General features: G+C 37.7%; 2 protein-coding genes across 2 annotated transcripts; one reads left to right on the top strand and one right to left on the bottom strand.

Moving 5' to 3' along the window:
* Positions 1-660: 660 nt before the first annotated feature.
* On the bottom strand, positions 661-7,405 carry aux (cyclin-G-associated kinase). The gene is given in 18 exon segments (XM_074175773.1): positions 661-1,173; positions 1,340-1,501; positions 1,751-2,154; positions 2,398-2,737; positions 2,859-2,998; positions 3,204-3,397; positions 3,533-3,708; positions 3,770-3,875; positions 4,021-4,268; positions 4,365-4,704; positions 4,769-4,899; positions 4,902-4,937; positions 5,131-5,378; positions 5,493-5,715; positions 5,772-6,037; positions 6,836-7,010; positions 7,063-7,124; positions 7,182-7,405. Coding segments are annotated over 18 exon segments (3,495 nt in total). The 5' UTR covers positions 7,315-7,405; the 3' UTR covers positions 661-1,062.
* Positions 7,406-8,135: 730 nt separating this feature from the next.
* On the top strand, positions 8,136-14,248 carry LOC111517273 (LMBR1 domain-containing protein 2 homolog). Its single transcript, XM_023173359.2, has 11 exons — positions 8,136-8,449; positions 8,509-8,684; positions 8,737-8,904; positions 9,177-9,387; positions 9,439-9,615; positions 9,765-9,942; positions 9,996-10,168; positions 11,667-11,906; positions 11,973-12,174; positions 12,290-12,400; positions 13,269-14,248. The coding sequence occupies exons 1-11, from the start codon at positions 8,276-8,278 to the stop codon at positions 13,544-13,546; spliced, it is 2,088 nt and encodes a 695-aa protein (XP_023029127.2). The 5' UTR covers positions 8,136-8,275; the 3' UTR covers positions 13,547-14,248.
* Positions 14,249-15,845: the final 1,597 nt, after the last annotated feature.

Raw genomic sequence — 15,845 nt, 5'->3', positions numbered from 1 at the left:
ACTAGGGTCTACTTTAAACTAGAGATACAATGCTAGAGCGCATAAATTCAGTTGTCGTTTTTTTTCATTTTAGTCAAGTTCCTAAATTCACCGATTGATCCCCACTGACTGATTCGATCGATTGGTAGCACAATTCTATTGGTAGAAGCAATCCATCAGAAATTTTGTGAATTTGCCTTTTTAAAAATTTTATATTTACTTTTCATAAAAATAGAGAAATATGTTGTTATTGCTTCGAATTGAAGAGCAAATAACGATATCTATTTGTTTGCCAAGACATCTAAAAATATTGAATTATACGATTGTACTACTGGAATACATGGCTATTATGAAAAATTCTAGACCAAAATGTGTAATGCACAATTTGAAAAATACTGCATTTTTTCAATTCTAGGTTTCATCTTTGTATATAGACTAACTATACAAAGGTTTCATTAATATCATTCAAATAATTGGTTAACGACTTTCACAAAGGACGACATCTATCGACTTTCCTTTGAAGTTATATAATAGTGCAAACTGTATTTATTTGATTTTTTTTTATTAGAAATTGTTATGACAAAGTACTGAGATGAAATCTTTTTATAATTTTAAAAAATATTTGATTAATGTCAAGGAACGTGAGAAATTACTCGAATTAAGGAGGTAAGAACACAGCAGGAGACATAAAGGTTTATTCTAAACATTGCAAGATTCTCGGATTTTAGTTTCTAGAGGAATATTAGATAGAAATAAATACAATTTCAAATACCTAAAACATATGAACACAGTCACATTATAAAAATAGAATATATATTATAAACATAAAAACCTACATAACAAAACAGATATCAAAACTCTTCTAATTTTAACAATTCCACATCGACATGGCCGATGATATTTTGCCTGAATTCAAATTGCTTTCGATAACAAATTTTTCGGTTTACCCCTCAAAAAAAGATACTGTGAAAATACTCAATTTGCTTAAAGTATCTAAGCCTACAATAAATAGAACATACATTTTAATGAGTAAATTATAAAATAACGGAATGATCACAAATTGCACAAGAATCGTTGGGGAAGTTAACTAGAAAACATGTTCTGCTGCGTAGAGTCGTTTTCAAAATCGCTCCAAGCGTTGTTCAATTCCATGAATATCAGCTTTGCTAAACTCTCATTGTCTGTGCCAGCTTGCTGAAAATACAACGAAAGATCCACAATTAAGACAGTCAAATTAAAGAACGGAATATTCATTTTTTGCCGAACTACAAGTGCTGCCATCTCTGTGTTTTGTACTGAATTATTCGACAGTTATAAGAGGATATAGAACGTAACTTGCAATGAAGAAAATTATGCTTACTTTGTCAGGGTGAACAGCCAAGCAAGCTCTCCTGTAAGCTTTTTTAACGTCGGAAGCGGAAACGAGTTGATGCATCTCACATTTATTCCACTTTGCTCCATCCCACAAAATAGTATGCATTGAACAAAGTAGAGCACGAATATTGCTCTTCTTCCCTTCCGTCTGTGAAACAAAAGAGATATTAGTCGACAGAGTATGGATGCGCTTAATAATAATAAGCGTAACCTTTCAATGGTCTGTATCGATTACCGCAAAGCATTGCACGAGCTCATCCTATGTTTGCTCAGATGCCTTGCGGTACCCGACGAAATAGAGAGATGCCTTCAACCACTCTGGCATACTTTCTTCACTATAACTTCTATTCAGGCTAGAATCTAAACAAAGTGAATTTATTTGACATCATTCACTCACCCACTCCATAACTTTCATCTTCTCCGGGTCCATATAAGTAGCCATCTCGTCCTTCCTCATAGCATTAATAGTCCTCGGCGTGTTGTCCTTCTTACCAGTGAAAGTATATCCCTGCGAGCCGAGCAGGTCCCCAAAAACATCGTCGCTTTTCGGTATAGTTTTCGCCGAGTCGTTCTGCTGGCTCTGGTTCTTGTTCGCTGGCGGTTCGAAGTGCGATCGGCTGTAGTCTGGATTAGTGACAGGGGACTTGGCCTGATGTTTGGGAGTTGCTGCGTTCGAGCCGCCCAAGTGTTGGGGAGTGGTCGGAGGTCCTCTGTTGGGCGTCTGTCCGCCACTTTTCGGAGTGGTGGACGCGGGGGTGTGCGACGGTTTCGGCCCGAAGTTGAGTCCCCCGCCTAAGTTACCTGCAGGAGAGACATTTGTCATGATTTATAATATTTATTCGTCACTGATGATTTACAGTGAATATATGGTGACTGTGTGGGGTTTTTTGGCCGTGGTCTGTCGGTTTTGTCTACCACTGCGGTAGACATCATCGAAGGCAATGAGATAACGGTCTCTGTGCCCGAGTTGGTGCATGGACCGTGGCCAAAAAACAAAGTTAGCTCCGCCAAAAAGGTTCACATTATTTGAAACATTATTATTACCAAATCCTGCAAATGGATCCTCCGGCTTCTTCTGTTCTTGAGCGTTATTCTGCGCAGGCGCAGCACTGAAATTGCTCCACCCACCCAATACATTGTTTCCGTCGCCTCCCCCCAGAGAACCGAACGGGTCGAACATATCCTGAGGCTGGGGCTTCTGCTGTTGGGGCGGGGCGAAAGAGAAAGCGTCAAAATCGTCCCCGTTGGAGTCTGCTCCGAGGCCGCTGAGAAGATCAAAATTCGATCCGGGGGATACTTTGGGGACTTCACGTTCCGTCGGTGGTAACGAGTTGAGATTGAGGAGATCGAAGGCTTCTTTGGGAGGCTCTATTACATCTGGAAGCTGTGGATAACGGGCGAGTTTTAATGAATCCGTTGAAAGAATCTAGTCTAGTCAGAATGGAAACCTTTTAAGAACTTCCAATGTAATGGAAAAGTAATTGTAAATGAAATGTTTTGCTTACAATTTGCTCCGTATCAGATCCACTGTCAGATTCTTTTGCTTCCATAGCCAAATGAACAGGTGGAGCTGGCCTACTTGGACGGCTTGGTCTCTCTGGAGGCTTCTGTTGTTGACTAGGAAGGTTTTTCGAAGGTCTGCTGACTGAGAATTTTTATAAATAATAAATCACCCAGTATATTGCTTCTTTGAGGTTACTAAGTAAGCGCCTTATATAATTATCAAAGACATTTGATGTATGATATATTATTGTGTATAATTTTTCATAATAAAAAATAACCAGTAGTTTATTTCACTGTTTTCAACTATTTCCCTCGTCCTTTTTTTATATTGTTAATTAGTGACTTACCAAAATTATCTACAGTTTCATCCTTCTCAAGCTGGGAAGTAAACATCGTGTCTACAACACGATTAGTTTGATCGGTTTGCCAAGGAGCCGGTTGGGAAGGTTTTCGTTCCACATCCATTACGAAAACATTCACGGAAACGGTGAACTTTTCCTGGTAATGGTCATTACCTTCCGCCAACTCGTCTAACTCGGATCTGAAAGGGGAAATTTATTATGCCATAACACTGGAACTGGTGAAAAGACCTCGAAGCTGAGCCCAAAAAAAAAATAACGAAGAAGAAACCTTTTGGCCTCAGCTACCGGGGCAATACGCCCAAGGGAAAACTTACTTGATAAACCTTAGACAAGTTTCTTCTTCTGGAATGTATCCAGTATGGAATTGAATCTGACATATTTTGATGCCAGTAGCTTTGCCTTGAGTCATGACTCCTCCAAGTACATTTCTCGCATGGTAGACTACAATGCAGACATCGCCACACACAGTGGCATTCATCGGGAGCAAACACTGAAAAAAATATATACAGCTTAACTTACCAGCTGCCCAATGTTGTTTATAACAATAATACCTTTCCCTCGGCAATGTTGAACAGTCTCATTCTTTCATAGTCTTGTATAGTGGAGAGGATGCACCGATTCTCAATAAAAACTTCCACATAAGGCCGACAACCATCTCTAAAGGGAAAAATAATTAAAGTTTTCAATAAGTTGGGATCCAAAAGATTCATGAAACTTCAATTTTTGTATTCAGCAATAAATGAAACAAACAAACAAACACGAAAAACACATTGAAATATACCAGGAATATACTGTATCTTACCGAATTTTGGTGAATAATGGCACAGGCTGCATTTGCAAAGAAACCAGCGTTACGGGCTGATAATGTGGGTAGAGAGGCGGATTTCTAACAATGTCTGCTAAATAATAGAGGTACCTAAGCTCTGAGGGTCTCATGTTGGGAGGACATCGTTTAACAGCAAACATTTGAAGAGCGTCCTCAGGAACTTCAAAAAGGCCTGCATAAATCAGCAGACCGCACACTAGAGTTGCAGATGTCGCTTTGCCATCCTGGAATGTCAAATAACATTTATGAGGACATTTATGTTTAATGATCCCTTTATATATGTATATGATGAAATAGACATTGGAGGTTACCACACTTACCGTGCAATGTATGACCACAGCATTCCTGCTGTCTCCTGCCAAGTTTTGATAAATATCCTCGCACAGCTGATACAGCGAATTCAGCAGGGGCGCTTTGAAGTGCTCCGGATACGCAAAAGAACAATCTACGATCCTGGCTTGCCCGAACTTTGAATGATACGGTTTGTGTGACAAGTTGTACACAGAGTATTTGAAGTTCGGGTGCCTGGAATCCAAAAACAGTCTTACGTCCTCTATGTGGTTCGTTTTGTAGGTCGACTCGAATCCTTCGGAAGGATACGGCATAACTATTATCCTGGAAGTAATGTAGTTTATGTCCAAGTCCGTGCGGGCCATACTCCTGGAAAATATAAAGAAAATAATTTATAAAACGTTAAAAAAGAGGTAGAAGGTCGTCTACTTACTGTTGCATCGAAGCCATGACTTTGGTGCTAGTGTCTTTGAGGTTCTTTAGAAAACTTCCGGCGCCACCTCTGAGTGAGGAAAACAAGCCAGATTGTTTGTTATCCGGGGTCTCTGTTGGGTTGGTACGACCGGAGGTCTTTGGGGTGGTGGAGCCGGTCTCTGTGGTGGCTGATTCTGAAAAGAAAATCTCCTCAACTCCAACAACTACTTTTATATGAACATTGAATTATAAAAAAAACTTTGGAAGATTGAAATCAACGATTTTGAGAAATGTTACTCAAAAACAATCGAGGTTTCAGCCACGGAAGTAATTTTTTTAATTCAGGAATTTGACAAAGATCGCTCACTTGAAACTTACCACTTGAGAAGGCCGAGGAAGCTCATTTGTTGGTTTTGTTGGTGGTGCAGGCCTTGGTGGTGGCGCTTTCACCTCATTGTTGTAGTTGCCATCCAAGAGATTCGATTCAGCCTCACCGATTTTTTGTTGCGGGGTAGACAAAATCAGAGGGGATCTAAGATTGTAGCCATTCGATTCAGCCACAGCTGCGATCCTTTCTAGCACTCCAGATATTGTCAATCTCTGATCGGGATTAGCTTGAAAGCACCCTCCTAGAAACCACATTAATGAAAAAAAAACTTCTATACCAATAATTTTTCCTTCACTCTAGTTAAATATAATAATCATATATTACATATCATTTTAGCAAATTGCGACTAACTTACTGATTATATCGTGAAAACATGAATATCGGGGGTCTGGCGGAATAGTGTAGTTGGCATTCAATATTCTCAGCTTGGCGCTGTCTTCAAACGGATGTTTCATATAGCAGAGAATGTACAAGATACAACCCAGAGCCCAAATATCCACAGGAGTCCCCACATAGTAGTTATTCCAAGTATCGACCATTTCTGGGGCCTTATACATTGGCGTCGTAAACTTGGCAATCTGAAACAGGGAAAAATGAACCCCCGGGCGTTAACAATCGAACAGACGGTAAATACGTTTTCCTCGAGGCAGTTATGTTGATTGGCGGACCACGTTAAATCAGGCCGAAATATCTCCGTAGTGGCGGATCCAAAGTCACACAACTTTATTGTATTTTCACTGCTGATCAACAGATTCTCTATCTTCAAATCTCGGTGCACTACGGGGGGTACTTGAGAGTGCAAGTGAGCAACTGCTTTACAAGTTTGGTAGAAAATTCTTGTGACGGTTTCCGCATCAAATGCATTTGAACGTGCTTCTAAAATATCAACTAAAGATCCTCCTAGAAATCAACGAAACATACATAAAACATAAAATTTATTGCAGATTTTTTTTTCCAACAATAACAATTTCATTCATTAAGAACTCTAAAAAAAACAGAACAATAATTATGATGAGAATTTTTTACAATGGGATTTAAATTAAACTAGTGGATACAAATGAAAGAAATATATAATTGAATTTGATTTAATTTAAATGTAGTAGTAGTATTGGTAGTAGTAATAGCAGTGGTAGTAGATAAGAAACGAAACACAGCCACGTATTGATCCATGTGGTACCCCACATATTTTTTTTTTGAACTAATAATCACCCATATAGAGACATAGCTTTAAACTGAATATGAATTAAAGCACCATATTACTAGCTGAACTATATTCCTGTAAAAACCTTTATACTGGAAACCATACCCTTGTTCCATAAGGTAATTTTTGAAATATATTTCAAAATCAGTCCTATGATTCCATAATAATGACTTTATGCAAAAGATTATCAATATCAATGGTTTCAAAAGCATATTATTGATTTTCATCAATTTATAACTTCGATTTAGATAAATTCAATTTAATAGCCATTTCATAGATTTCAAAAATCAAATAGATAGTTCTTCAGCGTGTTGTTATTCTTGATATAGCCTTGTATCTGGCTGAAAACTAACAATTCAAAACTTTTTTCAAAGGGTAGCAGGTTAGTGAGTCTCCAGGCATTGTATACCTTAGGTATTAGAATGCCTGCACTAAATTGCAATTACTGTTCAATTTTTTGGAGTGTTAACAAGCTTGAGAAGTACATGCCCCATTACCTGGACAGAGTTCGGTAACTAATAAAAATTCTGATTGACCATGTTGAGTTTGAGATTTATCTATAAAGGAAGCTGATAAATACTGGATAATGTTCGGATGCCCAGAAATTCTCTTGAGTATGTTGATTTCTCTAATGATGTTACTTTTAGCCTCTTCATCTGCTGCTAAGAGCCTCTGACAAAGAAAAAAATCATCTATTTGTTACAATATTAACAGCGATTGTTACCTTCAAAGCATAATCTTTTCCAGTGGCTACATCTTGTGCAACAAAAACTACGGCGAAGCCACCTGGAAAAGCAAAATTCGATCGCTAAATTTCCAAAAAATCGATAGAGTAAAAAGTACCTTCAGCTAAAACTTTTTTAATTTTTAATTTAACGTTCGAAATTTCTACAATTTGGCCAACAAATTCATTGTCGCTCTGTCCATTTGCAGGACCACTAAAATATTCAAAAGCCGACTTGAACAATTCACTCATTTTTAATGAGAATTATAACATATTACAAGTTAAAAAACCATTATTTGGAAAACTTATCTACCGAATGACATATAATACTCCCACTACTCGACTGTCAAACTGTCAAGACTGTCACTGTCAATCACCACAGAACCACTATGTATCCTCTGAGGGTTTCCCTAAACCTGCCATTGACGTCAGAACCCCGGCACTGCACTGCCGGATCGTTCGGAAATAAGTCGAATTCAGATATTGTATAACATGAAAGTTTGGGAAAGTGAATTCTGGAAATAAACGTTTCAAATTTGTAACGTAAATTTATATAAAAATTATATGAAGGTATCCCTCTAGTTAAAGACTTCTAATTATATAAATTATTGTTTTATGCTCTTGTGTTAAAAGAAGTGACATTATGGATAGCCTGCGAAGTAAAGATGTAAAGAGATTACTGTCTACAGACGATTGACGATTATTCTAACTTACAGTAAATTCATAAAAGTGTAAAATTTGGAAAAATAATATAAATTTTTGTTGTCCTTGTACTTTCCCGGCAAATTTGAAATATGACAGACACATGACATTCAGGCTTACAGTGACGTTACTGACACACGTCACATTTATTATTTTTGAATCGAATAAAAAAAACTAGAATTTCAGTCTCTAAACAATATTCATTTTCTTAAATGTATTAATTTAACGAAGAAAAAATAATATTTCCATAAAATGAACATCTGCTGACCACTAATTATGTCTTCGGAAACCACTAATTTTAAGCCTATTCTGAAGAAACATGGACAAATAATTATCGAAGATGTGCCTGATCTACTGTGCAAACCTCGTTTGATACCTCTCAAGAGTTTAACTTTAGAAAAATTAGAAAGAATGCAACAAGAGGCTCAAAAAGCCCAAGAACAGCTGAAAGAATCTAAAAATCAATAGAGACATCCGTTGTGGATTTCGAAACTAGACATAGTATAGCAAAATGAGTTACGCACCACTCATTTCGAAAATTCTATTTTCGTTTATCCTGTCGTCGACGGTGCTGTATCGGTATGGCAACTGGTTTCGACATAGAATATTCGTAACGTTAATTGTACTTCTAGCATGGTACTGTAGTTTTTTGATAATATTCGCACTACCACTTGATGTGATATCAGTGAGTTTCCATTAAGTATTTCTGGTATACTCTTCCATTATATTCCTAATTTGTTTTAGACCGTCTATCGGCAATGCAATGATGAGAGAAAAGGAAACTCTACTCCTCCAGTATGGAACTCAAATTCAACTGACACCTTGCCTGCAACGTGCGGAACGCCTTGGAGTAATTTACCTGAACAGGTTTTCACAAACTTGTGGCGTACTGTATATTGGAGTACTCAGTTTTTGACATGGTGATTTTTTAATTTTTTTTTTTCATCATTGCTTCAACATTTTTTGTTCCAGGCTTGTCATGCCAATGATGCAGTCGTATATCAAAGCTGGAGATTTCACAGTCAAGGGAAAGTTGAAATCAGCATTGATTGACAATGCCATTTATTATGGTTCGTATTTACTAATTTGTGGGGTTTTGCTGATTTATTTGGCACTCAAACCTGGTATTGACATGGACTGGTGAGTAAGGAAGATAATAGCTATATGGTTCAATAAAATTCATTTTCCAAGTACATAAATTACTAGTAGAGGCTTGTTATTTTTGCTATATATATTTACGTATTTGATACAAACTTGCCTGTAAGGTGACTAACTGTAAGGTGACAACTGATCAGCCAGAAACACCTGTCTGCAGTTTGCATATTTTTGAAGTGCTTTGTCCATGAATATAGTTTATAAGTGGCCCCTCATTACCCAATGATGGTAACAACTTGCATTCATTCTAATTTTAGGTCAAATCTTAAAGTGATTGCTTCCTCAGCTAGTAATACGTGGGGTTTATTCTTGCTAGTGCTCCTATTGGGATACGCCTTAGTAGAAGTCCCCAGAAGGCATTGGAACAAGTCAAATCATAGTCTCACATTGACGCAGTCCTATTTCAAAGTTGCCAAATTGAGTTCCGATAAATGCGAAGCGGAAGAAACTGTCGACGATGTTTTAGAGGTAATACATTTGATTTTGTAAGCTCATTTTTCACTCAAATCGGATTTATAGTCTCTGCAGGCTGTTTCAATCTCGGTCAGACCAGGACATCCACTGCACCAGTACTTGGAGACAATTTTACAGAAAGTACCGGCAGAATTGAAGGATAGAATGAACCGCAGGCAACTTCCCGAAGATACACCTGCTGATTTGCCTAGCGAAAAAGCCCTTATAAGATTGCATAAACAAGTGAGAAGTTTGAAATTTTTTCAATAACTTACACCAGACTATGTGTTTGTTTATATAATAATAATAACAATACTGTACTATGAACAGTAAGAACTGTCGAACATTTTCCCATGAGAGTTCTCAAAAAATATAATTTTTTTCTGCTGCAGACCATCAAATCTCTACAGGTTCTGCAAAGAACCGAAACTCAGTGGAACATTATGGTCCAAAAAATATTTGATCTGGAAGATACTTTGAAAAACCAAATATCGAGAGAGAGAAAATTCAAGAGAAGTTTTGAAAGGGAGCGCAATTGGTTTACCAGATACATTTACACGTCTGCCGTCGGTGAGCAAGTCGATCTTTCTGCAGACTAGGTTTGTCTTTATTTTCATTTTCAGAATGGTACTGGAAGTGCTTACTCTACTGTTACACGCAAAAGGCGCTAGCAATTTTTTCTGGGATATTTTCAGTGATTGTCGTTTGGTCAGAAGTGACGTTCTTCAGTGTCCATCCTAGGCTGTCGATATTCGCCATCATCGTTCATAAAAACTATGATTATTTCTCGTTAGAGGTAAATATAATAATAATAATGATATTTATTGCTTTGGTTGAAAAGTACAGTTGAAAGAAAAACAATCCAAAAGTGAATAAATAACTACATGTAACTGTATTGTAAAAAAGTCAGTCAAAATAAACAACACAATAACACGAACAGTCCAAAAGTATTGATAAACGTCCATATGTAGTAGAAGTATAAACGTAAATAATTGTAGACTATAAAAAAGTCAATATAACATAAACAACACACAATTTCTCAAGTATTCAAATTTGCTATAGTTGAAGATCTCATGTTAGTTGATTAGTGAGTTCTTGAATGGGGTAACAAGTCCTTTGAAGTAGCATTTTTTTCAGCTGACTTTTAAGCACATTAATATTCGGAGAAATCTTAAAAGTTATTTGAAGCATATTGTATAATTTACAACCAATTTAGACTATGCTTTTTTCATACAAAGAAGTTCTATGAGCGTTTGGTAAGATTAGATCTTTGGAACGAGTACTGTGGTTATGTTTTTGAAGAGGGGGACTGAAAATTGGATTCATTTTTGTAAACCTATGCACTAGCCTCTAGTATATAAGTAACCGTAAGAATCTTTACCTGTTTGAAAGCATCTCTACATGAATCTTGGTACCCTAGCTTAGCTATTATTCTAACAGCATATTTCTGGAGGAGAAATATCCTTTGGACAGAAGCACTCATACCCCAATTGAAAATATGTTGAAATATGTATTTTCCGTTGACCAGCTGTCGCACCCCTAAGAGCGACAACCCTCAGAAGTCGAAACTTGTGTGAGCTAAGGACTAACGAGGTCTTACCTTTTAAACTGTGATTCCTAACAAGAGTATACTACCTACACAGTAGGTTGTGGTAAACGTCCGTCGAGAAACAACTACTTCCCCGACTAATACAACGCTGGATATTGAATTATATCCTACAGACATTTATGCAAGATTCCTCACAGAGGCTAGTCTCGCAGATGTTTCTTCTTCATCCAGCAGCACGACCATGCTGAAATTATTCAAGTAGATCACCTGCAGACCGCGGTTTCCACGTATTACCTCTCTTCAGTACGGGAAAGATCCTACCCAGACAGCAAAGTGTCTGGGACTTAATTAATTTCAAGATGGCTCCGCTACATATATGAAACCTTTATCCAAGAGAAAGATTGTAAACTAGTAACAACTCCATCTCGTGAACAAAGCCCCAAGCGTCAGCATAACGTGTAACGAATGCCGAGTTTGTTTTACTTATGGATGAAATTAGATCATTAGCAAATAACAAGGAAAAAAAGAGGCCTATATTGGAACCCTCGGGAACTCCCTGCATAATATTACACCTGACCTATAAAGCTTATGTAGTAAAAGCCCGTATTCTGTAGTCTGTTAGTTACATAGAAATCCAATATTTACATTTTTATTCGTATGTATTACTTGACATTCATTTGGATTTATACATCAGTGCCTTTCCTATTGGCTATTTGTTATATTTAAAGTTGAATAACGCTTCTAGCTCCTCTCGACAATGGTCATCCTGTACCTGTGTTACTGCGCCTACTCAACCGTTCTCAAAATAAGGCTCCTGAATCTATACTACCTGGCGCCCCATCACCAGACCAACGAATACAGCCTGATCTTTTCGGGGATGATGTTGAGTAGACTGACGCCCCCGCTCTGCCTAAATTTCCTCGGCCTCATCCACATGGACAGCCACGTCATCAAGAGCCGCGTAATGGAAACCTCCTACACGCGAGTGAGTGATCTACGGTGTTCCACAAAGACCAGCTTTGGGTCCGTGTTTGATACGCATGTTTTTTAGGTTATGGGCCATATGGATGTGATCGGCATAATTTCGCACGGGTTCAACATATACTTCCCGATGGCGATCCTGGTGTTTTGTCTCGCCACGTATTTCAGCTTGGGTTCTAGGCTCCTGTCGATGATAGGTTTCCATCAGTTTATCGGGGATGATGAGATGACGTCCGATTTGGTCGAAGAGGGCAGGGAGTTGATTAAAAGAGGTGATTACTCGAATAGTTGTGTTTGTTTTGCTTCAACGAGGCACCTTTGTCCTTGTTTTTGACGTATATAAGCACGAAAGAATGGGACATCGATAAGGTATTCATTTTTTTATAGAAAAAAGAAGGAGACAAAGAGCAGAGGAAACGTTCAATAGGAGGAGAGAATATCAAGATCGTTATCCGACAACAGGTCGATTCAGACAACAGAAAGACAATATCGACACAGGTAAGTTATCCTGAAAAACTAGTGGAAGTAGTGGGGGAAATTTCAGCCTGCAGTAAACATTCATATATTCTGAAACTACAGTAAATTTGGGAAATCAGTAAAGGTAGAGTTCTATGAGGACAGTATTTTCTAATTTATTTTCAACATTTTTAGATTATTTTGTGTCTTTCATGTGTAATATTTCTCTTCAGTATCCGTTGTGTTTGGATAAAATTGTTTAATGTATGCCTATATTTGTGCAAATATATCTTTTACTCTCTATTTTAAGCTATTTAGATGTGATTTGTACGTATGCGAGACTTCTTAAAAATGAGGTGAATTTTCATTTTTCCAAAAAATATATATTTATTCATCAATTTCTATTTTGTCCCCTTCGAAGTAGTCCACGTCAGATGTGACAGACTTGTGCCAGCGCTTTTTCCAATCCCCAAAGCAGATCTGATATGCAAAAGTCGCAGGGGGCTAAATCGGGTGAATACGGTGGCTGAGGCATGATTATGGTGTTGTTTTTGGCCAAGAAATTAAGATCAAGCAATAACAAGTCAGCAGGTGCTTGATGGTGATGCAAAAGCCATTAATTTTTTTTCCACGTTACCAGAAGTTTCGTCATGCTCATGCCACGGTTTTTTTTTGGTAAAAATTCAGCAACTTTGGAACGAACTTTGCTGCCACACGCTTCATGGCTAATATTCCGAAAAAATTGCAAGTCATGAGCTATTCTTGTTTTCAGATTTTTTTTTATTTAGGAAAACTCGAAAGTACTGGCCTGTAATTTTCCGAAACTTTGGCATTAACCACTTTCAATTCATTAGAAAAATGCCTATATTCATTAATAAATCTTTTGAAAATAGGACAATTTCATTTTCAGCTCGTCCCATGGACAATCTAGAAAACACTCGCTCCGTTCTGAGGGATTCCCACGGCCTGGACTCGTATAGCGGAACGGGATTCACCTCGGAAGTGGACACTAGATTTCCTCCCGATCAGGATGATATCGACACCAGATTTGGGGCCAGCACCAGAATCAACGAACGCCGTAACAATCTATCGGAACTGGAACCGAGGTTTTCGGATAGTTATCAATTGGACAGCAACTATCGAACCAGGGTGGGGGGTGCGCCTAGAGGTATATTTGATGACGTGTGAAGGGGTATTAATTGGTCGTGACGAAATTTTATTCTTGACAAAGAATAGACAGTTTCGTTTTTTGTTCTTTGTAACGGTTGAAATGGTCTATTGGACCTTTTATTGGCAAACATTTCAGCATGTTAATGACGGTTCTAATGAGCTTGCAACCCTTACAGAAAATAATAGGGTTCGGTGCAATTTTAATTAATAATAAAAATTAATGAAATTATTATAAAGGAAAATTTTGGTAAGAGCTTTGAAAAAAGTTGTCCATGTTTATAATGATGATATTAGAAAATTTGCCTCAGAGTTTGTGTGGACGACTTTAAAAAAATACTAACTATTGGGGTAAAATATACAGGGAAAACGATAAAAGACAAAAAGTTTCTAACTTAGAATAAACTAGATTTAGTGCCGATTATTCCCCATCATTTGAAATGTACGCCCTGTATACTTTCTAGTCAGGCGCACTTGGCATACATGGTAGTGAATAAGCTTTATAATGTACTTGTGCAGTATACTTTACACACAGTCCAAAATGATGGCAATGTTCATCTTGGAAAGTATATTTATTATCTGTTGTAATTTTAAGATACGAAAATGTTATTTGTCGATCTATATACACTTGCTTGGCCTCTCGTTGTTTGTTGATGGTTGAAAAGTACATTCCGTATTGATTTGTAGTTATCGATTATTTATTAAATGAACACTAGGTTATTATCTTTGAAGTTTTCCTTTCTTGAAAGCCATTGATGAATTCTGAAATTATACTTGAAGAAAATCAAAAGCAGCAATCTTATTGAAAAGAAAACAAGGGGGACATCTCGCCTCACGACAGCGCCATCTATGGAATCGAAAGAGAACTCGATACTCGAATAATGCTCGAATATCAAAGATAAACAAGGCTCTTCAAGGCGGTCAGTTGCAAAGCGAAGCTTCGACATCAACCGCCGACGAGATTCGTTCTTTGTCTCTCACTGCAAGGCAACAAGTTGAACATTACAGCAAGCGAGACAGAGGATAATCTCGTCGGCAGTTCTCCTTCGGTCCCATAGATGGCGTCGTCGTAAGGGGAGATGTCATTGCCCTCTCTTACTCAGGCATGTTCTTTAAGGACAGTTGAGTCCAGCAATGCATTTGTGTGGCAGGAACTTGGAATATCGACGGCATTACAGGCCGGAAGGATGAGCTCATGGAGTTGCTATCACGGTTTCCCGTTGACGTCATGGCAATACAAAAGACTAGACTTATAGCCACGCTAGAACTCCGCATTCCGCGCTTCAATACCTATATAGGGTCGACAGGACAAGCCGTGCGACCGCAGGAGACGCGACACTCCTTGTGAAGACCGACCTCATGCAGCTCGGCGAATCAGTCGCCGTTAGAGTGATGTTAAGGCGTTACGAACAGCTTAGGATCCCGTTGGCATACCTGCACCTGCAGGGAAATCTACAGAGAACCGACATAACGGAAATGTTTTCTGACCTCCACCCAACAGTGGCCACCTCGGAGATTTTTTAAAGTAATTGGGTAGCAACCCTTTATGCAGCTTGAATATAAAGATCATAGTCATAAATTATATACGTTCTTCAACTGAAAACCAGCTCAGACACTGTACATCAATTTAATTGGTGTGTAACGGCTACATCCCAATATTAATCGCCTACCCAGATTTGGAAGCTTTTGCAATTGTGCTACTTTATTTTTACCAAGTAGAACAAGTAATGTACAATGATCAAAATGAGGTTGTATCAGACTTTTAAAAAGACTCAGCTTATACTTATCATACTTGTAAGGCGATGTAAAAATCATACTTTTTGTTTCACTGGCATTTAGTTTAAGTTTATTATTGAATAAAGATGTTTTAATGCTATTCAAAGACCTATTCATTTCGTGGGGAATGTTCCTCCTGACGAAAATCAGGTAGTTTTCATAAAAGAGCTCTAAAAGAACGCATTTTAAACTTATCATTTCAACCTTTTTCTTTAAAAAATTATATAAATACTTAAAAAAGAGGAATGGAATAATCCATTCAACATTTAAAGGGATTCGTTTCTATTTCACCATTTGGCAACATCGGTTATAGCTAATAAAGGACAATGAATCTGTTACCTGTATGAGACAAACAAAGATGACATATTTCAGAGGCGTGCTGTTCTGTTTACTTATGTTCCGTGTTCGGAGACATTCTGTGACATGTGACATTTTGTGTATCTAACCTATCTTCCTCTATATAAATAAATAACGAAACAACTGTTGTTTATGTGGCTTGTGGAGGTGGTATTGAACTATAATTTATATTTTGCCTTAATTGTTG

Source organism: Leptinotarsa decemlineata, unplaced genomic scaffold (genome assembly GCF_025532065.1).
Source record: "Leptinotarsa decemlineata unplaced genomic scaffold, Ldec_3_MD MMD2_tig00001064_RagTag_RagTag, whole genome shotgun sequence".
Classification (NCBI taxonomy): domain Eukaryota; kingdom Metazoa; phylum Arthropoda; class Insecta; order Coleoptera; family Chrysomelidae; genus Leptinotarsa; species Leptinotarsa decemlineata.
This window is presented reverse-complemented; position numbering and strand designations above follow the sequence as displayed.